Consider the following 24005-nt stretch of genomic DNA (forward strand, 5'->3'; position numbering starts at 1 on the left):
GAATTTTCCTTTTCTCAAGGATGTTGTTAATACCTTTTACCTGCAAAAGAAAGCCCCTTATCATTTTGGAAAGAATATGGGCTGAAGATACAGGTTTGAATTCTAACTCTGCAACTTACTAGCTATAGTGTTTGGTACATTATTTAATATTCCTTAATCTTAGTTATCACATCTGTAAAATAGGAAATTAATGCCTACTTCATAGGACAGTTGAAAATTTTTCCACTTTTGAAAATTGTTTTTATCCTGCTTTATTGATGTATAAATTACATACAATAAAATTTAAGTGTTTGATGAATTCTGGAAATTGTGTACAGCCAAATACAACTTTTTAGCCTTGAAAAGTTTCCTCATGTCCCTTTGCAGTCAGATCCCCTCTGTGACATTCTGGGTCCATTTATTGATCTGCTTTCTGTCACTATAATTTCTCCTTTTCTAGAATTTCATATAAAAGGAATCATATAGTACTTACTGTTTTATGTTCAATTTCTTTCATTTAGCATGATTTTTAGATTCTTTCATGTTACTGGGTCTATCTATATTTCGTTTCTTTATATTGCTAAGTAGTATTCCACAGAATGGACATATCATAATTTGACCAGTTAATGGATATTGGATTGATTCCCATTATTGACTACAGTATTACGAATAATGTTACAAGTGTGATGTAGACATATATTTTCATTTTTCTTGTATATATATCTGAGTGGATTGATTGCTGGACTATATAGAAATTGCATGTTTACCTTTATAGGAAAGTGGCTGTATCATTTTTAATTCCCACCAGCAATGGGAATTCCAGAATGAGAGTTCCAGTTGTTCTGCATCCTCATCAACACTTGGTATTGTTAATCTTTTTAATTTTAACCATTCCAGTGGGTTTTAGGGGTATCACATTGTGGTTTTGATATTCATTTCTCTGATGATTGGTGATTGATTGGTGATATCCTCTTATGTACTTACTGGCCATTCATGTATTTTTGTGTGTGACTTGCTTTTTTGTCTTTTTAACAGTGTCTTTGAAAGAGCAAAGTTTATAATTTTGATGACATTTATCTTTTTTGTTTTCTTTTCTGGTTCATGTTTTTGTGTTCCATTTTTTAAATATTTACCTAATACAGTATTACAAAGATTTTCTCCTATGTTTACTTCTAGAAGTTTTCTAGTTTTAGCTTATACATTTAGGTCTTAATCCATTTTTAGTTAAATTTTGTGTTTGGTGACAGATAAAGGTCTAGGTTTATTTTTCCCCACACTGATATCCATTTCTAGCAAAAGCTGTTTAAGAGACTATCCTTTCCCCATCGAATTATATTGGCATCATTGTGAAAGTCAAGTGTGGATTTCTTTCTGGACTCTATATTCTATTTTATTTATTTACATGTATATCCTTATGCCAATACTACCCTAATTGATTATTGTAGCATTATAATAAGTCTTGAAATCTTACGATAGTTCTCCAGTTTTGTTTTCCTTTTTCAAAATTGTTTTGGCTATTTTTTTCCATGTAAATTTTAGAATCAGTTTGACACTATCTTCAAAATGTCCTTCGGGATTTTAATTGAGATTGCATTGAATCTCTACATTGATTTGGGGAGAACTGCTATTGTAACAATATTGAGACTTCCATTCCATGAAGGCTTCCATTCCAAGTCTAACTCCATTTTTTCTGGTATTTTAAAAATTTCCTTTTGCAATGTTTTTATGGCTTTCAGTGTAGAGGCCTTGTATACTTTGGTTATGTTTTTCTAGGCATTTTATTTTTTGTGCTAATGAAAATAGAGTTTTTTAAAAATTCCCTTTTCTAATTGTTTATTCTAGTTTCTCTAGTATATAGAAAGACAAGTGATTTTTTAAGTCTTTTTTTAATTGACGTATAATTGACATATAACATTATATTAGTTTTGGGTATACAACATAATGATTTGATGTTTGTAAATATTGTGAAATGGTCACCACAATAAATCTAGTTAGCATCCATCAAGAAACATAATGACAAATTTTTTTTCTTGTGATGGGAACTTTTAAAATCAACTGTCTCAGCAACTTTCAAATATGCAGTACGGTATTAGCTATAGTCACCATGGTGTACATTACATCCCCAGGACTTACTTATTTTATAACTGGAAGTTTGTACCTTGTGACTCCCTTCACCCATTTTGCCCACCCTCCAAATCTTTTTTCTTTCCACAAATCTTTTTTCTTTCTCTTTTAAATTGAGGTAATATTGGCTTATAAAATTATATTCATTTCATGTGTACAACATTATATTTTGACTTCTGTATACACTACAGCTTGCTCACCCCCAAAAGTTTAGCTTGCTCACTCCTAAAAGTTTTGCTTCCATCACCATGCAATTGACCCCCTTTACCCATTTTGTCCTCTCCCTACCTCCCCTTCCTCTCTGGTAACCACTGCTCAATTCTCCATATCTATGTGTTTGTTTTGTTTTTCATTTTTTTAAATATTCCATATGTGAGTGAAATCATACAGTATTTGTCTTTCTCTGTCTGACTTATTTCACTTAGCATAATACCCTCAAGGTCCATCCATGTTGTTGCAAATGGCAAGATTTCATCTTTTTTATGGCTGAGTGATATTCCATCATATTTATACCACATCTTCTTTATCCATTCATCCATCAGTAGGCACTTAGGTTGTTTCCATATCTTGGTTATTATAAATGATGCTGCAGTGAACATAGGGGTGCATGTATCTTTTTGAATTAATGTTTTTGTATTCTTCAGATAAATATCCAGAAGTGGAATAGTTGGATCATATGGTGGTTCTACTCTTAATTTTTTGTGGAATCTCCATACTGTTTTTCATAGTGGTTACACCAATTTACATTCCCACCAGTAGTGTATGAGGGTTCCCTTTTCTCTACATCCTCTACAACACTTGTTATTTGTCATCCTTTTGGTAATAGCCATTCTGACAGGTATGAGGTAATATCTCATTATGGTTTTGATTTGCATTTCCCTAGTAATTAGTGATGTTGAACATCTTTTCATGTGCCTGTTAACCATCTGTATGTGTTCTTTGGAAAAATGCCTATTCATATCCTATGCCCATTTTTTAATCAGGCTGTTTGTTTTTGTTGTTGAGTTGTATATTTTATATTTTGGATGTAACCCCTTATCAGATCTATGATTTGCAGATATCTTCTCCCATTTGTTACATTGTCTTTTCGTTTTGTTGACAGTTTCCTTTGCTGTGTGGAAGATTTTTAACTTAATGTAATCTCATTTGTTTATTTTTGCTTTTGTTTCCCTTGCCTGTGGAGATATATCCAGAAGGATATTGCTAAAACCAAGAAAGACAAGTGATTTTTGTTATTGACCTTGTATGTTGTGACTTTTCTTGATTTACTTATTAGTTCTGGTAGGTTATTCTTTTAGATTTCCTTAAGGTTTTCTATGGTCATGATCATATTTTCTGTAGCTAAAAACAATTTCACTTATTTATTTCCAATCTATGTTCATTTGATTTCTTTTCCTTTGCTTATTGCACTGGCTAGGAAATCCAGTACAATATTGAATAGAAATGGTGAGAGCAGACATTTTTGCCTTAGGTAGAAAACAGGGAGACTTTCACCATTGATGACAATGTTAGCTGTAGGGTTTTCAAATATACCTTTAATCAGATTAAAGAAGTTCCCTTTGATTCAAATTTGCTGAAAGTATTTATCATGAATGAGTAGTAATTTTTTGCAAATGCTTTTTCTGCATCTGTTGAAATGATCATGTTTTTCCTACTTTGTTCTCTTATAATGATGAATTATAATGATTGATTTTGAAATGTTAAACCAACTTTGCATTCCCAAAATAAACTTTACTTGGTCATGATTTATTATCCTTTTTATATACTGTTGCATTCTACTTAGTCAATCTACTTTTATGCTTTTTAAAACTAATACCCTGACCTTCGGAAAAATAACTCAATTTATATTTTGCAAACAGATAACTCAATTTATATTTCGCTAAAAGCTGTCTTTGTGTTCTGTATATTGTAAGGAATATGAGAGAAGAAGTTATGATTCTCTTCTCAGAGGAGTTTATGGTTTCACTACCTTAAGAAAAAAAGAATAATACATGATTGATTTTAATGTATGTCACAGGCATACAAACTTGAAGGTTGTGAAGTGGGGGAAAAGAGGAAGAGAGACAATTATCAGAGTTACTGTGCCAGAATGTCTTTGTAGAAGATTGAGATTTGCTTTCATCCTCTGTCACATGATGTAAATTTATGTTTAAGAAAAAATGTTTAGACCAAAGTTGAGAACAGAAAGGGTGTATTTATATTTAGGTTTTACCTTAAAGGAGACAGAAAGAAAATGAGGAAAGAAAAATGAAAATTCCTGAACTGGGAATTAGACCTAGTTCCAAATCTTAGCTGATTTTAACTAGTTATGTTGCCATGCGGAAGTCACATTATCCTTTCGTGCCTCAGTTTTCTCCTCTATAAAATGTGGTAGTTAGGCCTGATCAGTAGTACTTGTCAAGGAACGAGAGAGCATATGTATTTCTGAAAAAGCTCACCAGAACTCCTTGTCCAGGTGAGAATCACTGGATTACATAGTTTCTAAATCTATTTCCATTCCTAAAAATCTCTGATTTTATAATTTTGTGAAATCAGCACACTTGGAGTAAAGACCTTGTTTTTAACTTTGGCTTAGCCATTCTCAAATTTTGTGACCTTGACAAATCACTTCTCCTTCCTGGGCCTTATTATATTTATGTTTAAAATGAAAGTATTGGAAAAATGGGTTTCTAAGACCATTCTGTTTCTAAAGTCTGATCCTAAAGTGAAGTAAAGCTATTTATATTATACATGTGTGTATATATCAAATATGGCAAAGAACTTATTGTAGTGAAATAAATAACCCTGGTTACATCTTTTATCTGAAAACATTCAGATAAAATAAAAAACTAAGGCCCACATTGTTCAACTCATTTCTAATTTTTAATGGGAATTTAAAAATTAGTTGAAATGTTAGCTTTGTGTAGTATCTGCTCCCAACTTGTAATGCAAAAATCTAAGACTTCTATATGTTTTTCTAGATGTAGTTTTCCTTTATTATTTACAGTCTGTTGTAAGAAAGCTTCAAGGGATATAGGGCTTTAGAGCACCACATCTTTAACTAGCTGGGGCATAATACATGATTTGAGTCTCCAATATTTTCTAACAGTAAGGTTTGTTTATTAAAGAAACCCCATGCTGTGACTGAATCAGTCTAATAGAAGCCAAGTTTGAACTTGAACATTCAAATGTATGCCCATATATCTTGGGCATATATCATACATAATGATGTGGGGTCTAGACATCTTTCTGGGTTTGTTTATGTCTGTTATGGATTCCCCTCATTATCCATGCTGTTTGAGGGAGACCCCATGGATTCAGCTAGTTTATTGCATACTTTCTGTATTTTAAGACTAACTGAGTTCCAAGTGGCCCATATGTTCCAACTTGGAAGATTATTTTCTCACTTGCCTGTTTTATGATGATGATTAAGGAAAAATAAAATAAGATTTTAGGGAATGGTGACATGTTTGAGAGTGGCTAACCATAATCCTTTTGGCCATATTTCAAATATAGTTTTATAATCTTTATTATGCTACTCTTCCTAAAAATTTTTGACAAGTTTGAGTTACAGCATCTGTTTTCTTATTTTTAAACCATATTGTGTACCATCTGTTGTTTCATTATCATTGATTATAACTTTTAGAATTTAGTGAAGGTAGATGTAGACTTTAATCTTTAGTTATAGTAATTTTACAGTTTATGTATATACAGTATACTCAGAATGCTAGCTAGAGTTGAATGAGTATACCTAAAGAATAAATTTTAGATATAAAATAATAAAATTTATTTCTACTTATTATTATTAACCTGGAGCAAGTAATTTATGGCCACGTAACTAGCAGATTTTATTGTTGCTGTTGTTGTTAGAACCTCCCCCCTTGACATTTATTTTATAAAATTAGGTATCTCTGTGCATGACTCCTTAATTTTAAGGAAACTGCTATTCATATTCTTTATAAGTTGCAAAGCTATTTTTACATCAAGTGAAATAAAGAAGTCGAATAACATTATCAGAATTTGCAATAAATATTGAAAGAGGGTCAATTGTCATTAGAATTTATCATTATGGGTATTTTTTTGAAGGGGTGATATAGCACTTGCTATAAATATTCATCATGTTCTTAAATCTAGAGACATTTAGTGATTAGGTGATTTTATGCCTGTTTATGCTGGAAGCAACAAAAGAAACTTCAAAAACTGAAAACATAAACATAATTGAACCACTCACTTAAAATAAAAATGGAATAGATGTTTTCCAGGGGAGAACATGCTTTCTGTATAAAAAGGGCTAGTGTAACAAGAAGTCATCTCTTCTTGATTTCTTTAGACAGCTAGAGCTTTGTGCCTTGTCTAGTTTCTGTGTTTTAAGAGCTTGTTCTGTGTAGCAGAAATAATACAATAAATGGGTTTAACCACATTTGTCTCAGCTAGACAGTCTGCTTTGTCAGAGATTACTGGTACAACATAAACAAATTATGTGTTTGTAGTGCTTTTCAATGAAAGCCTATCTAACAGAGCTGAGATTGTGTTTCGGCAGCTGTAGATTTAATCTCCTACCTGTCAGTTAAAACAGGCATTTCCTGGGCCAGATAAGAAATGGTTGTAGAGGAGGGAAGTAGTCACAGCTGGACAAAGACCTATTGTTATTGGCTGATAATGTCTATGTAGATTCAACGCCTTGTTCTACCATGGAAAATACAATCATAGTGCAGTTTTAAACGAGCTAAACTGACCTTTTATATTGTTAAATTGAGAAGAGTTGAAGAGACTCAAAGCTGGGCTTTGTGTCATTCATATTTGGGAATTGTCATTTGGAACTAAAAATAAATATCTATAGCTTTGATCACCATTATTCTAGATCCTTGTGGATGCGATAGTAGGGTTGAGGAAAATGCCTGCTCACAAATTTGTAACTACATTTTTAGGCATTCAAGTTTTAACCCAAGCTAAAGTCAAAAATTAAATCTATGGATAGATACTTTACCATGTGACTCACATATCATGGGACATAGATTTTTCTTTTTTGCGGGGGCGGGGGATGCAAAGGCGGTTCTCTTTCTCTCCTTGTTTCACTTTCTTACCCACAGAAATTTATAAAGTTAAGTTGAACTGTCTTAAAATTGGTCAAGTTGGGGGGGCTTCCCTGGTGGCACAGTGGTTGAGAGTCCGCCTGCCGATGCAGGGTACACGGGTTCGTGCCCCGGTCCGGGAAGATCCCACATGCCACGGAGCAGCTGGGCTCGTGAGCCATGGCCGCTGAGCCTGTGCGTCCGGAGCCTGTGCGTCCGGAGCCTGTGCTCCGCAACGGGAGAGGCCACAACAGTGAGAGGCCCGCGTACCACAAAAAAAAAAGCATGTATGGAAAATTCAATATGATAATTTTCCATTTTGAGTTCTGTTTTTTTTTTAATTGACCTGAGTGGACCATTTTGTTTCGTTTTGGGCTTGAGTTTCTATTCCCTTTCAGCTGTGATTACATGAGTTATTACTAATCATTCAAATTATGCTATTGGCCTATTGTTCTTTGTAACAGCAAAGAATATTATTTGAGGTGAATTGCTGCAGCATCTGACTCTGTATTGTAAATTCCATTTCATTTGGCAAATATAACATTAGTCTCAACTACCAAAAAAAAAAAAAGCAAGAGAAGTTTAATTTAATCAGTGTTTTGAGCCAGTTTGCATATATTAAATTTTCTACTCTTCTGATCTTTACTAACAGTTGATTTTTTTTTCTCATAGGTAGCTTGAATGTCATTTAAAATACTCCTATTTTTCCCACACAGAGACTGAATTAAGGATTTACATTTTTAGTTTTTGTCAGTAAGCTTCTCGGCTGCTTAAAATTTTATTCAGACATACTATTTGGGGAAAAGAATTAATAGTGATTCAGCAGTAGCCACTTAGGTTTTAATTTCTTATACTCTTCTCCCCTATGGGCATAAAAAGGTGCAAGTGCTTGAAACTTGAAAATGCTATGCTTCTTGTCTCATGAAATCACTGGACAGGTCTGTTTTAGTCAGTCAGTTAATCAGTCAGATAATCAGTCAGATAATGACATTTTGCCTTTCATATTTGGAGGCACTGTCCTAGTAGCGTGCTAAGAATCTGTCTGCAAGATGTCTTCCTTCTGCTTGAGCAGAGAGATATATAAAATGGAAAAAGTTCACTGTTATCCCCACTTTTGGACTGTTGAGGTAGTTTCTAAACTGGTCTCTCAGCTTTCATTCTGGCCCTAATAAAGTCAAATTTTCTCACAGCCACCAGAGTGATCTTTATAAACCTAAATCAGATCTCATGCAACTTCAGTTCATTTAACCCTGAGCTATATTGTCTCCTCAGAGAAGCCTTTTTTGACCACCACTATCCCAAATAGTCCTTTCTACTCCCTACTGACTACCTCCTGCTTCCCACCCTCTACCCCTCATACTCTATCTCATTATCTTAACTTTATTTTTCCTCATAGCATCTATTATCAACTGGCATTTATTATATTTAATATATATTTGCTCATGGGTGTGTGTATACAGACACATACATACATATTACATTCATTTGTACGTTGTCTGTCTTCCCTAGGAGATAATGGTAGGAAATTTTCTCTACTTCTGTGTCCCCAGTGCCTAGAATGGTGTCAAATATTGAACTGAAAACCATTAAATAATTCAACACAGTGTATGCAGTGTAAATTTTGACAGAGGGAAAGAAATTTATACCTGGGGAACTTTCATAGAGGAGTTTTGAGCTGCACTTTGAACGGTAGGTCAGGTTTGGGATGGCAAAGGGGAAAGGAAAGATCATTCTACATGGTAAGTGAGAAAAGCGTCATGCACAGAAACTTAGAATCTATTGAAAGCAAGAGGAGAAAGAGGATAAAGGGTAGTAGGAAAGAGGTTTGAGAGGTTTGTTAAGAATATGTTATAGGGCTTCCCTGGTGGCGCAGTGGTTGAGAGTCCGCCGGCCGATGCAGGGGACGCGGGTTTGTGCCCCGGTCCGGGAGGATCCCACATGCCGCGGAGCGGCGAGGCCCGTGAGCCATGGCCGCTGAGCCTGCGCGTCCGGAGCCTGTGCTCCGCAACGGGAGGGGCCACAACAGTGAGAGGCCCGCGTACCGCAAAAAAAAAAAAAAAAAAAAAAAAAAAGAATATGTTATAGAGTGATTTCACTGCCAGCCCAGGCTAGGGAGTTTGGACCTTACCTTCTTTAATAGGAACATTGCTTTATTGTATCTAAGTTATTTAATATGAACATATTATGAAATTAAAATATAAAAATAAAATTGCTCTTTTTGAATCAACATGTTAGCTTATCCTTATAGCAGCTCCAGTGTTGACATACTTGTGCATTTAGTTGGCATAGCAAGTATAGAAGTATGTGTGAGTGTGTGTATGTGTGTAAGTGTGTATGCTGAGGGCAAGAGTTGTAGATTACATTCCAAAATGAATTAAAGTTCCATGTTATTAACTTTTTGCTCTAAAAGGGCTAGAGTATAATAAAGAGTAAACACCTGAAGGCTATTTGATTTGTGGCTATAGTCACTATTTATGCCTTTACTCAGTGTTTATTTCCTATAAAGATCACCTTACTTTACCTCTCTGCATCCTGCCCCCCTGAACATATACGGGCAAGGTCTCTCACTGATATTTCCAGGGAGGGTTATCTTGCCATGGCTGGGACCCAGCTGTCAATAGTTTAGACATCTTATTTATGTTCTGTTCAGAGTTTATGTTTCTTAGCCCTTCTAGCTTAAGAAAGAAACTGTTTCTTCTCTGCACGATAGGTGATGCTTAAATGTTTTTCTGTCATTCATTCTATATTGCATAACCAGCCCACTGTGATAAAACAAACATTTTAAAAATTATTTTGGAAAACTGTATTTCTGGCTCTTCTGATGAGAACAGCTTATTTCCGTCGGTTCAGGATTATAACTGATGATGATGAAATTATTAAAGAAGCTTAGAGGCATCTCTAAATTATACTATAGAAGAATTTTAACAGATATACTAGGAGAGCTCAGTCATTAAAAATATCTTCAAATAAATGAACAAAATCAATTTTTATATTTTCTTACCAACTAGTGGACTTCAAAGTCAGACTGGCGTGCCAAAAGAAAAGATGGCTGTAATGAAGTATGTTTGAAGCAGAGGTATATTTCTATTGCCTCGATTTGAGGATTTCAAATGATAACAGGACTTCAAATTGATTCAGAAGATGTAAAAATTATCAAAATTATTGTAGCTTAGTTTTAAAATAACAATGAAAGTTCTTTAATGCATTTATGTTACAAATATTTGTTGAGTCCCTACTCTGTGCAAGAGAGGGATTTTTACTAAGATACAAAGTCCCTGCCTTTAAGTTGCTTGTGCATAATTTTAACAAAACCTGTAGTTTAAGAGGTAAACCTGCATTTCTGGAGGAGGAATTTAATAATTGAACTCTGGTCATTGGTAACAGAATAAGGCTGTGTAAAATACTTCAGGGGTAAAAGCCAGATTGCCTTCATTACAGGTCAAAAGTTTGTGAAAGCTTTATATCTGAATTTGGTTGTTAGAAACAAAGGAATGCCACATTCTTCACAAATGTTACTATATTTATGTGGCATTTATGCAGAATTAAAAAAAATTAATTTCCATCTTGGCAAAACACTTTGATCATTGTGTATTTAATGGGGTTTCCATCTGAGAAAAACAATCATTAGTCTCTAATATGTTTCATACTTCTGTGGAAATAAGACAGGGTGGAATAAGAAACATTCATCTTCACTAGTCTTTGGAAATACCTAAAATAATTGACTAGCTCAGTCTTCTGTGATGGCCTGGTGACGACTAACTGAGACTATTTGCATAATAGTCAACTCTTCACTTCTGTAGTGATAACTGTTTGTATCTGATTAAAATTAAGACTGTTTTAGTTCTCTTGACTTTTTCAGAAGTTGCAAAAATTGAGATTTGCTGTTCTGCTTTAACCAAACAAATGCACACATGGGGATAACAATATGCTGAGTTTATGCAGATTTTACAGCACGAATCTGAATAAAATACCCACTAATAGATCCTTAAGGAGTAATAAACACACACGAATTTTCCTTAGTTGCACTTTAAAGTGATTTTAACATACTACTAGACCTTAACAATAATATTTAATTGACAAGATTATGCATTTGTATGGATTGAAAAGGTGGTACATATCTAATTCCAAATGAACCATAAATTTTACTTTTGCATAACATGTTTTATTAATTTCTTTATGGCCAGGACCTACTACTTCCCTCCTGGTGAGAGTTTCTTAAAGCATAGTAAGATAATTTAAACACATTTAATTAACATTTGTCATCCATTTTATGAAGTAATCCAACTTTTGTCCTCATAAATACTCTCAAAATTTTTCTTGGTTTTAGACTATAGGAAGACTATGGAAAGATACGTAATGGAATTTTTGTTGTAATTTATTTTCCTTTTTAAGCAAATCTTTCCTTTCTCTGTTGACCCTATTCCAAAGTAAGCTGACAAACTGGATGATTTCTACTACTATGTAAGTGAAGACAAATGTAACACTGCTACCTGATAAAACAAAGCTATGGACTTCTCTTAGGCATCTTTTTATTCCTAGTGCCCAGCATAGTACCGGGCAGATTGTGCTAGGTGCTCAGTGAAAGGCTGTTGAATAGTTGAATGAAGACAGGCACTACTGACTTCCCTTACAGAGTAGCATGCCTCTTAGAGGCCTAAGAGGTCATTTTGTATGTGTGGAGCTCTTTATTTCAAGGAGTAAGGAGACAAGTAAGAGATGCTAGGAATCATGATTACATTAGTACTAAATCCATGTTCTTTTCTTTGAAAATTCAATATTTAAGCAGAACATGTACAAATGAATGAGAGATAAAGTAGTGACGTTTGACTACTGATGATCCTGGTGGATTAATGAGATATTTGTCCATTTTAGAAAATACAAATAGAACGGAGTGTATACAGTATGCTGAGAATATAAAAAGGTGTTAACACAAAGGACAGGACTGGCCCTTTCAGGGCCATTAACATTTCTCTCTGAATATATACCTAAAGGAGATTTTTTAAATGTGCTATTGACCTGATAAATGGAGCCATTGTACTCCTACTCTCAATGATCATTTCTCTCCTGCGTAACCAAGGAAGGGAGCTGGAAAGTACTAGACTGTGAAGTGGATTTGAAATAGCTATCTGAAAGACCAACCTAAAAAAGGAGTTGCTTTGCTTCCATGTGTTACTCTTGGTAGTGAGGGTGGGGACATAGTGAAGCTAGTGACAATACGTATCGTCTCCATTTTTCCTATGAATATTTTAGATATTTTATTAGATATATTTAATAGTGTAAATTAGTAAAGACAAGTAAACTACTGAAGCTATTTTCCATTTTTCTTAAAATTAACTTTTCATTTAAGTGTAATATACATACAGAAAAATACATATTACAAACATAAAGTTAGTTCTTCATTAATGTTCAAACTAAAACATATGACTTTGAAAGACTAAAGCCTGAGTTTTTAAAAAGGATGCCTTTAAACTGCAATATCTTGAGTTTGTTCTACCTTTTCAGGGTTTTTCCTAGCCCTTTAGTGAAGATTTTGAAAAGAGTGGTGGCAGCAATATACAAAATTCTAGGAAGAAACTGAATTATATTAAAGATGAACGTTAACAATGGTAACAAAGTGTTTTGTATATTATCCTTGTGGGAGTTTGAGACAGAGAAAACATCTTGTCTTCAACAAACAAACAAAAACAAACAAAACAGCAGTTTTTTTTAACATCTTTATTGGAGTATAATTGCTTTATAATGGTGTGTTAGTTTCTGCTGTATCACAAAGTGAATCAGCTATACATATATATATATATCCCCATATCCCCTCCCTATCCCACCCCTCTAGGTGGTCACAAAGCACAGAACTGATCTCCCTGTGCTGTGCGGCTGCTTCCCACTAGCTACAGGATCTTTTTCTTACATTATTTGTACAATAATTATCCATTGGATGTTGGTGGAAAATATCTGGGAAAATTGGACTCTGTGTTCTTAAATACTCAGAAAATTTGTGTCCCAGAATTGCTCCTGATAAAATTTCAGTGTGATTATTCTCCTGCTAGAGCTAGCTGGATTCCCTACAAGCAAGGATTTGCAATCCTCCATTAGCTATAGCAGCCAGAGATTTGCTAAATAAGACAAATGAAAAGCAGACAAAGTGCTATCAAGATTTATTTAAAAGTCATTCTTGAATTCTCTTCTTTAATGAGAACAACTACAGCTCTATACTTTTTGCAGTTGTATTAACAATAATACTACCCTATGGAAATTAGTGCTCAGAAAACCAGTTCTTAAGTCCTTGATGGTTCTCACGTTGATTAGTTGACACGAAATGCCTACTATATTCTTAGCCCTGTGATAAGAACAATGGGGTGTATAGAAATATAAATGTCACAAGCCATTCAGGACACTCAGTTTACTTGGTGAGAGATGATTAATGAATCGAAACAATTAGAGAATAGTCAGGTAGGCTGTATACAAAGTTCCTTAGTATACTTCAAACTATGGTCAACCAAGAGAAGTTCAAAATTTTGACCACTGCATTATTTTGCTTTTTAAGTCAGGGCAAAGCAGAGTCTTAACATTTTCGACCAAAAAAAAAAAAAGTTTTGAAACTAAAAGGTTTGTGTTAAAGCACTAATTTATCCTATCAAATGAGACCTTTTCCCTCCTAACTCTCCAGAATTAACTGAGATCTGGCATGCATTTTTTGGCAGTAAGAAGATACCTCCATGACCGTGAAGGCTTTTCATGTAAGGTTCTGGGGACTTTATTTCTTTCACTCTAGACACTGCAGCTTTTATAATGGTAACACGTTATGCAAATGACTCAGCTATTCTTTGCAATAAAGAATAGGGCCTTTAAGGAAATTCCACCCACACCCCTACACCCGCCTCTTTCTGTTTGTATGCCCTGCCTCTCCCTCTCTGATGGCTCTTCCTCTCTCTGTATTTTCTGTCTCTGTCTTTCCCTCCCTCTGTCATGATTTACAAATGTTGGAAACATTCCTTCCAACAGATTAAAGAAGCTTTATCCAATTAAATCACATGAGGAATGATTTTCTAGAAATAAGGCATTAAAAAGATCTTCACTTGCTCACTGTGTTTAACTTAGTAATAGACATTAATATGTTCATGATTTTCAATAAATACTTATTTCCTATCACTAGGAAAAGTTAAATAATCCTCGTGAAAGAAAATGAGCCCCCGAGTGTCACTCTGCATATTAGCACGTAGCCAGGTCTCTGCCAAGTTGCCCTCTGACTGACTGCTGCAGATGCTCTTTCTCAAGTATTCTGAGTCATATCTTTAGTGCAAGTCTTCAGGGACAAACAATAGCACCTGTTCCTCACAAGATATCAGGCCAGTTAGCCCATTCATGTATCTTTAATGAAGCTCTGGGGCAGATGGCAAAAAATGGCATCATCAACAACTTAGCACAGAGAAAACAAAGGGCATAAGTGTTGATGCAACAATGCTGTTTTATGAATAGGAAGAGTCAGAACCTAAGTGTTTCACATGCATCTGCTGCTGTCTTGATTGTCTGAAAGATGTGAGGAACACCGTAGCAATTAAAATTTCTGGGCATGTAGCCTATTTGATCAAGAATGTGTTCCCTACCCTCTGCAGAAGGGAAATGCTTTGGTCTGGGATTGTGGAAGTTTAGAATTAATGGACAGTTGTGCTTTAGGGGATACAGTTTGTTTCTTTCCTGATGCACTGACTAGGCTTCACCTATGATGGGGTTCCTGGTTTCTCATTAGTCATTCAACTTACATACCCAGTTAGTGCTAACTTCCAAAGCAATAAAAATAATGCAGTTTCATGCTCAGAGATTATTTTTGGTCATATTGTTTTACTCTTTATATTAACAAAATCAGTTTTACTTTTACTTATGGGATAATTAAAGAATCTCTGAATTTGGGCTAAGGGAAAACTACACTTTCAAGAAAAAAAGATGCTATTTGAAATTTTGATAACTTCCTGGAAAAGACATGTGGAGACTGGTCACTCTTTGATGGAGTGAGGGGAATTCTATTATTTCTTATTCTTCAGTAAAATATTTTTGAAGGTTGCTGTTTACAATGTGACTGCCTTTCCTGGCACGTCACCAAATGGGAAAATAGGATGATGGGAAGGAAGAGGAAAGGCAGGCTTACATTCTTCAGAGCAGGGTGGGGCTTTTCTGTATTTTCAAAATTCTTTATCTGCCTTAGGCACTGACATGCAGTGCAGTAAACTTAATTCACAACTTCCATAGAAGAAAAATATTTTGGATATTTATGTGATTCTCGTGTGGCCACCAAGCCCTCTTTCCTTACCTCTCCCCCACACCTTGCCCTTGCTTTCCATTTTTGTCCCACCTTCAACCAATATTCCAGTAAGTAAAATAAATGGCAAGCTATGAAAGGAGAAATTGTTGCTTTAATTCATGATTTCCACTCACATTATTTGCACTGGGTCATACTGGTGAGCTTTGTATGAAAGATAGCAGTCGTAAGTATTCATAGACCTTCATTACCCTTGCTAGTTTTTTTTTTTTTTCTTTTTTTTTTTTGCGGTACGCAGGCCTCTTACTGTTGTGGCCTCTCCCGTTGTGGAGCACAGTCTCCGGACGCGCAGGCCCAGCGGCCATGACTCACGGGCCCAGCCGCTCCGCAGCATGTGGGATCTTCCCGGACCCGGGCACGAACCCGTGTCCCCTGCATCAGCAGGTGGACTCTCAACCACTGCGCCACCAGGGAAGCCCCCTTGCTAGTTTTTAAGACACATAATTTCTTTTAAATGGTATCCCACTGGTGAAATCTGAATAAGATTTTTGGATTGTATCAATGTCAGTGCCCTGGTTGTAATATTGTTCTATAATTTTTCAAGATGTTACCATTGGGGGAAACTGAGTTAAGCGAACATGGGATCTTTCTGTATTATTTGTTACAGCCACATGTAAATTTACAATTATATTTATAAAACTTTCAATCAAATAATTGTTATCACAAAGAATTATATTCCTTATCTCATTTAGGTCTGTTTAGCAAAAGATGACTTTATGATTAATATAATATAGTACTTAAAAGTATAGACTTTGAGCCTGACATACCTGCCCTTGAATCTTGGCTCTACCACTTTTTAATTGACTAAGTTACCTAACCTCTCGTGGTTTTGTCTTTGTCATTAAATAAATGAGGATAATAACAGTAGGTACCTCACAAAGTTTTGAGAATTAAATGAGATAGAGCATGTGAATCACTTCCCAGTGCTTGACATATAGGAAATACTGTAACATATTAGTTGCTGTGATGATGATGATGACGATGATGATTTCTGTAATTAGAGATAAAAGAGGAGCTTTTCATCATCTCTCAGCCTATGTTCTAAATGGCTACCGGATACTTTGGCTTGTATTTAATAAAGGGCATTTTGAGTTTTCATATTATTATTTTACTTAAAATGAGTTAAGGGCAACTTTATCATTTGGAGCTAAATGATTATTGCTAATGAATTAACTGGAATTAATGACAATAGATTCGAGATCAAATATTCTGGGTATAAAATAAGAGAGAAGGAACAGACTAAAACTGAACAACATAATATCTATACTCCCAGTCACCTCCAGAGACACACCTCTGAAATATAAAATTATTTTCAGTTGCAGCCCCCCAGATTTTCTCTATACAAAGAGTGTACACACATGATTTCTCTCTTTTCTATCAATGAAGTCCATGTGATATAATGGAAAAAGCACTGGACAGGGTGGTTAGCAGTTCTGGATTCTAGATCCAGCTCTGTTATAGGCAGTGTGACCTCCACACTGCCTATGACAGTGAGAGCCTTACCTTCTCTAAGCCGCCTGGTTCCCTATGTGTAAATTGTGAGGTTTGAATTGGATTAGTGATTCTCAGAGAATGGTCGCCAGACCAACAGCACTAACGAGCTTCACCTGGGAACTTGTTAGAACAGTACACTCTCAGGTTTCCCCCTCAGATCTACTGATTCAGGGACTCTGAGTGTGGGATTGAACAATTTTTGTTTTAATAAGCCCTCTGGTTGATTCTGAAGTCCATAGAAGTTTGAGAATCACTTCTCTGGATTAAATTTTAGTCTAAATTTTGGACTGTTGGACCCAACCTCCAGAGTTTCTGATTCATAGGTCTGGGGTGGAGTCTGATAGTTTGCTTTTTGAAGTTAGATGCTGCTGGTCAGGTACCACACTTCGAGAACTACTAGGTTAGATAAACTCTAAGCTCCATGTCAACTCTGTGATTCCATCATTATCATTGCTTTCACAATGCCTTCTGTCCCCCTCCTTATTTACTTTGTCCCTCAGTTTGTTGAAACTGCGTCTTACCTAATAGTTAGCATTGAAACTTTCTAAAATATCCTACCTTGTAGAGGGTGATGGACAGAAAAGAGCTTCCCTAAATTCTTACAGCTTTTGTTAATATGAAGCACCTGCAGCTCTTTGGCATTAAAAATGACCTTAGGACCTACTATATAGCACAGGGAACTCTGCGCAATGTTATGTGGCGGCCTGGATGGGAGGGGAGTCTGGGGGAGAATGGATACATGTATATGCATGGCTGAGTCGCTTTGCTGTGCACCTGAAACTATCACAACATTGTTAATCAGCTATACTCCAACATAAAATAAAAAGTTTAAAAAAAAAATGACCTTAGGTGGCCTACTTAATTATCTCATGTGCGTTGCTAATTACAAAGGAAATATCTTCAGACACCAAGTTTCAATAATTAAGGTGTGATGCCTAATTGCCATTGATCCCTTTATGTTGTCTTAAGATCTGAAGAGCTTGGGCACCGATGTAAAAATAAAATTATGTTTTCATTCGAACATGCTGTTTAATGAATAACGCTAAAGATCCCAAATTACATCTTCAAATGAGCTTTTTAATCCCACCTTCTTTTTCTTGGTTTTCTGGATATTTGGGATGGAATAATGCTCTGTGAGGCATGGGTCTGCTAAGAACAAACAAGCCTCTGCCTGCCAAACTGAATTATTTATTTGGCTCATGTTTTCTTTTTTTGACGTAGAGTTATGGGTTAAGATCCACTGTTTCTTGTTTTATCAGTAATTTGATAATTTTCTAGTACTGAATTGCAAACTGAATTGCAAAATAGTACTGAATTGCAAAAATAAGAGAAAAGCAAGGATCTAACATTTACTTAGTGCCTATTATATGCCAGTCACTGTGCCACAAGCATTACTTTTCTTGTTTATTGAATCCTCACAACAACCATGTAAGGTAGCATCATTAGCTTTGGTTTTTACATGAGGAAATAGACTCAGGAAGGCTAAGTAACTGCTCAAGATCACACAGCCATAGAAATGGCAGTGTACAGATTTAAGCTCAGATTCGTTTGACAACAAAGCCTTTGTAGGCATAGTAGATTCTGAATAAAAATATGTGCTGAATGAATGAGTAAAGGAATGACTATATGCCATTATCTTCCTAATGTTGATTTTTAAACAATCATAGAATTATAAAGTTGAAAAAGCACTATAGGTCATTACCTAATCAGGGTTTTAGTTATGCATATCCTTTAAAGCATCTCTAACAGATGAGTATACAGCCTTTACTTGACCACCTCTTGGGAAATGGCACACACGACCTCTTTAATCACAGTGATTATTGAATAGCTCATTATTAGAAAATTCTTTGCATTCAACTTCCCTAAAATCTCTTTCTTTTGAGCCTAGATCTGCCCTTTGTAACTGCTCAGACTTCATCTGGTTCTTCTTCCATACATAATTCTTTCAAATATTTGAACATAAGCATATATCTTCTCTCTCCCAAGCAAAATAGCCCCCATTTTTCCAGCTACTTTTCAAGATCCACACATAATGATAACTTAATAAATGTTTGTTAAATGAAAGAAGGAAAGAATAAATAAATTTGATACCTAGACTCCTCAGTTTCTTGTTTCCTTTCTTTAGAATGTGAAGCATCTGTGCTGTGTTCTGGGTACATGCTAGGACTATATTTCTAGAAGTAAATGAAGTGATTTCCTTTGATATACTCTTGCACTGCACAATAGTCACCCACAAAAATATCATTTTTTAATTTTCTGACATAGAACAGCGCTGTCATCTTTGACATCTCAGGTTTGCATCAGGTCACAACAAGCTGGAGTTGAACAGCAAACCTAGTGCTTTTCTTCAGGGTTAAAGGCGAGACCTGGGCGCTAGGGGATCAGCTCCAGTTTAAGCAGGATAAGTTGGTACTCTAATGTACAAAACTTGGGCTTACCTCAGCTAAAATGGAAGAAATAGCTGCCCAAAGCCAGTTTCTTTCACGCCCCACTGGCAAGGTAGTAATTGCACAAAGACCTTTTTATTATAAGTTGATTTTCCTGAGAAATGAATTCTGAAAAATACTGTAAAGTGTTTATTTTTTGCTTGCCCTTTATTAACCCACATCTTAGGGCTTTCCCTAGAGAGAAACTGTTGGTAAATGAAACCTCTTAGACCTACACAGGAACATTTTTGCAATATGTCCCTGGCTGTGGAGGGAACAGGGACAGGACAAGGCAAGTTGGTGCTATTTAAACAGGGTCATCAGCCAGTATATGGAATTTTGCCTAAAGAGAAGATTTAGGAATTTAAATGGGGGAAGAGTTTGGGGTTGGTAGAATTACTGGGAAAGGTTTGTATCTTAAACAGGATATAATGCAGATCTTTTATACTAGTAAGGAGGGCAAAGACCCAGTTTGAACTTAAAGATCATTTCTCTTAGTACATCCTAGTTTTGATCTTTAAATAACAAAAGTCCTATAGTTTAATTTATAAAATCATGCCCTAAAAGCCAGCACAGAACCTTCCTGTGGTGCTATTGGAATCAGGGCAGCATGCATAGAGTAAGGGAGGGAGCTAGGAAATTAAAATGTGATTTTCACAGACATGATTCTGTCATAGTTCTTATTTTCTTTATATGGAATACAAATGCTGATATAGAGTGAAGATTTTCTGTTTTGCATTTTTGTGCTCTTTGATACATTTATGGAGGTCAAATGAAATTTGATATAGTAGGATTTATTATGAAGTGCTCTCTGAATACAACTCCATAATTACTCAGCTACATGGTAGTGCATAAAGCTGTAAAACTGCTTAGCCAGACAAGCAATTTATATGTTACATCGAGGTGTGGATGGCAAAGAATATTAGTTTAATTGGGAGCCAAGATGTAGTAGCCTTAAATCTGAAGAGCTATATGTTTAACATAATGCAGCGAGGCTTTGAAATAAGATGCCTAAACTGGGGAGCTGCAGCTTTTGGAATATATAAAAATTAGACATCACTTTCTGACCAAAGATACTAAGTACTATTTTCAAAATAAAGTACAGAATGCAAAGCAGGTGAAAGGGCAAAACCTTTCAACATTGTAAGGTGACAGAAGAAAACATTTCTTCTAGTTCTTTGTTTTAAAAAAAGAAAGAAAATAAAAGGAAAAAAAGTCAAGATAAAAGATAACCAGTAACTATAATTTAGTGGAAGCAGGGATGAGGCAAATTCACAATGAGGTTATGTCCTTGGTGTACCAGTGGAATCTGAAAGGGATTTGGTGAATTTAGCCTGAATTTTTCTCAGGGAGCAGATTTGGAATGAGGTTAAAAGTGGGTGGCTGTTTGGGTACCAGCACACCACCATGGGTGAAAAACAAATACTCCTTGGCATACATTTGCTCTCTGTCTGATCATAGGCTCTCTTCTGTTTAGCAGGTTCAGGGTCACATGCCTCCGCTCATGATCCCAATTTTTCCACATGACCAGCGGACCCTGGCAGCAGCTGCTGCTGCCCAACAGGGATTCCTCTTCCCCCCTGGAATAACATACAAACCAGGTAAGTAGAAAGGGATTTCACATTCTTTTGGGAATGCTAAGATCCATATGTTTTTGCTTAGTAATCACAACAAGCACAGAAGCATATGAAGGAACTATGAATAAAAAGATCATAAAAGCTATTTTAAAGTAAAATTAGAATTGTGAAGGGGGCATGTTAATAAACGAATTGGTTGCTAAAAACTTTTACTTTCTCTTCTTCCACTTGAGTTTGTTCTGAATTCACAGATAAAATGCTACTTTCCCTCAGGACTACAAATTTTTGTCAGCTCTCTCTCATACCTTTACTGTGAATAATTGTCTTTGCTTAAAGATACTTTGCTCCTCCTGAGAGCTTTTATACTCTAGGAGAGTGGTCGCATACAGTATAAAATGCTATTATTGTTTGTTGTCTGATTTCTCTTGGAAGAAGAGTTAAAACTAGACTGATTTAATTAGCTTGCTACTAATAGGTAAAATTCTTTTTGATTTTAGCCTAAATAATGAAGCAGTCAGTTGTATTTTCTTATTCATCTTTGAACCGCAAAAAACAGGACACATAACCTTGCAGTGAAGTATGTTTTGAGATGATTTAGCAAATGTTATGATTTTTCTTTATTCCTCTGAGTTTACTGGACTCCTGGGGAATTCAATTAGGGGCATAATGGTTTGAAGCTTCTTTCAGAGCATCCTTGTAAACAGGGCTTTAAATGTTTAAAGATATGTTGCCAAAGGAATCCAATGTAAGAAGATAGTCAAGTAAATAAAAAGTCAACCTGAATTTCATTTGTGCATTCTTTGTAACTGACCTCAGCTCAGAAGTAGTGACCTTGTTCTACTCATTAATAATTTCTGTGTCAAGTTCTTTTTAACATATTAACCTGATTATATTAACCACCCAGTCTGAGTGCAACAAATCTGACTGCAGCGGTTTCTTTGTGTATGGGTTTATAAAGTGAACAAAGGTATTTTAATATGCTTAAAGCAATAATAAAGTATAAATCACTTTACTAAAATTCTCTGTAAGGAATGTTACTAAATAGCATAAAAACAAACCTAGTGGGGTTTAACATCTATTTTTTGCCATCAATTACTCTTATGCTTTTGGTAGAAAACCCCCTTCCTTGTGAGGAAAGGAGAGATGTCTGTGTCACAACCCAAATTATTCAAAGAATAGAGATCTTAAGCTATTGGCTAATTTAAGGACTGACTTTCAAAATTCCTCAGCTATAAAGCAGTCAAAACTAGGAGTAACAACGGTTTTTGGATACCACAGTGAAAGAAAATTGTGTTACTCAAAGTTAAAAGTTGATTTTTCTAGAGCAGAATTTTTAGAGCAAGTTATATTCTGTGAAATTAGTATCCATATTAAGGACAGGATAATATTTGGTCAGAGAATATCTTTCTGTCAGTGCAGTGGTTCACTTCTTCTCTGATCTCTATAAGTAGTTTTAAACTTTCTTCACCTTGACTTCCTTCAGAATGTTGGTGTAAACTAAGTTTACTGGTTTAACCTGAATCTGAGTTGTTATCCCTACACCAGTTTTGGAATCCTTTTAAATGAACTGTATGTGGAAACTATTTAATTTCCATGTTTTTAAATTTAAAATTCTCCATATTTCAAAATCAGGTTATGGGCCTTATTTTCTTCTAGACACAGATATCAACATAATTGACATGTTATGTAACTTTGTTAAGACGCTAATACTGTTTTCTTGTTTTCTAACATCTGTATTGCAATATAATTACTTTACAATGGTATGTTAGTTTCTGATGTATAACAAAGTGAGTCAGCTATACATATACATATATCCCCATATCTCCTCCCTCTTGCGTCTCCCTCCCACCTCCATATCCCACCCCTCTAGGTGGACACAAAACACCGAGCTGATCTCCCTGTGCTAATGCGGCTGCTTTCCACTAGCTATCTATTTTACATTTGGTGGTGTATATATATTTCCATGCCACCCTCTCACTTCATCCCAGCTTACCCTTCGCCCTCCCTGTGCCCTCAAGTCCATTCTCTACGTCTACGTCTTTATTCCTGTCCTGCCCGTAGGTTCTTCAGAACCTTTTTTTTTTTAGATTCCATATATATGTGTTAGCATACAGTATTTGTTTTTCTCTTTCAGACTTACTTCACTCTGTATGACAGACTCTAGGTCCATCCAGCTCACTACAAATAACTCAATTTCGTTTCTTTTAAAGGCTGAGTAATATTCCATTGTATATATGTGACACATCTTTTTTATCCATTCATCTGTCGAGGGACACTTAGGTTGCATCCATGTCCTGGCTATTGTAAATAGAGCTGCAGTGAATATTGTGGTACATGACTCTTTTTGAATTATGGTTTTGTCGGGGTACATGTCCAGTACTGGGATTGCTGGGTCGTATGGTAGTTCTATTTTTAGTTTTTTAAGAACTTCCATTTTGTTCTGCATAGTGGCTGTATCAGTTTACATTCCCACCAACAGTGCAAGAGGGTTGCCTTTTCTCCACACCCTCTCCAGCATTTATCGTCTGTAGATTTTTTTTTTTTTTTTTTGCGGTACGCAGGCCTCTCACTGTTGTGGCCTCTCCCGTTGCAGAGCACAAGCTCCAGATGCGCAGGCTCAGCGGCCATGGCTCACGGGCCCAGCCGCTCCGCGGCATGTGAGATCCTCCCGGACCGGGGCATGAACCTGTGTCCCCTGCATCGGCAGGCGGACTCTCAACCACTGCGCCGCCAGGGAAGCCCTGTTTGTAGATTTTTTGATGATGGCCATTCTGACTGGTTTGAGGTGATACCTCGTTGTAGTTTTTGATTTACATTTCTCTAATGATTAGTGATGTTGAGCATCCTTTCATGTGTTTGTTGGCAACGTGTATACCTTCTTTGGAGGAATGTCTATTTAGGTCTTCTGCTCAGTTTTGGATTGGGTTGTTTGTTTTTTTTGATATTGAGCTGCGTGAGCTGTTTGTATATTTTGGAGATTAATCCTTTGTCCGTTGCTTTGTTTGCAAATATTTTATCCCATTCTAAGGTTGTCTTTTTGTCT

General features: G+C 35.7%; 1 protein-coding gene across 1 annotated transcript in view; it reads left to right on the forward strand.

The window, feature by feature from the left end:
• SOX6 (SRY-box transcription factor 6) overlaps positions 1–24005 on the forward strand; it is a 620818-nt gene that overhangs the window by 461195 nt on the left and 135618 nt on the right. Inside the window, exon 9 of the mRNA XM_027115294.1 lies at positions 20866–20986. Within this exon, the coding sequence (XP_026971095.1) occupies positions 20866–20986 (121 nt within the window). The remainder of the gene's footprint in view (positions 1–20865; positions 20987–24005) is intronic.

The sequence above is a fragment of the Aethalodelphis obliquidens genome, unplaced genomic scaffold (genome assembly GCF_003676395.1).
Source record: "Aethalodelphis obliquidens isolate GAN/ISIS:26980383/991018 unplaced genomic scaffold, ASM367639v1 scaffold14, whole genome shotgun sequence".
NCBI classification, from domain to species: Eukaryota; Metazoa; Chordata; class Mammalia; order Artiodactyla; family Delphinidae; genus Aethalodelphis; species Aethalodelphis obliquidens.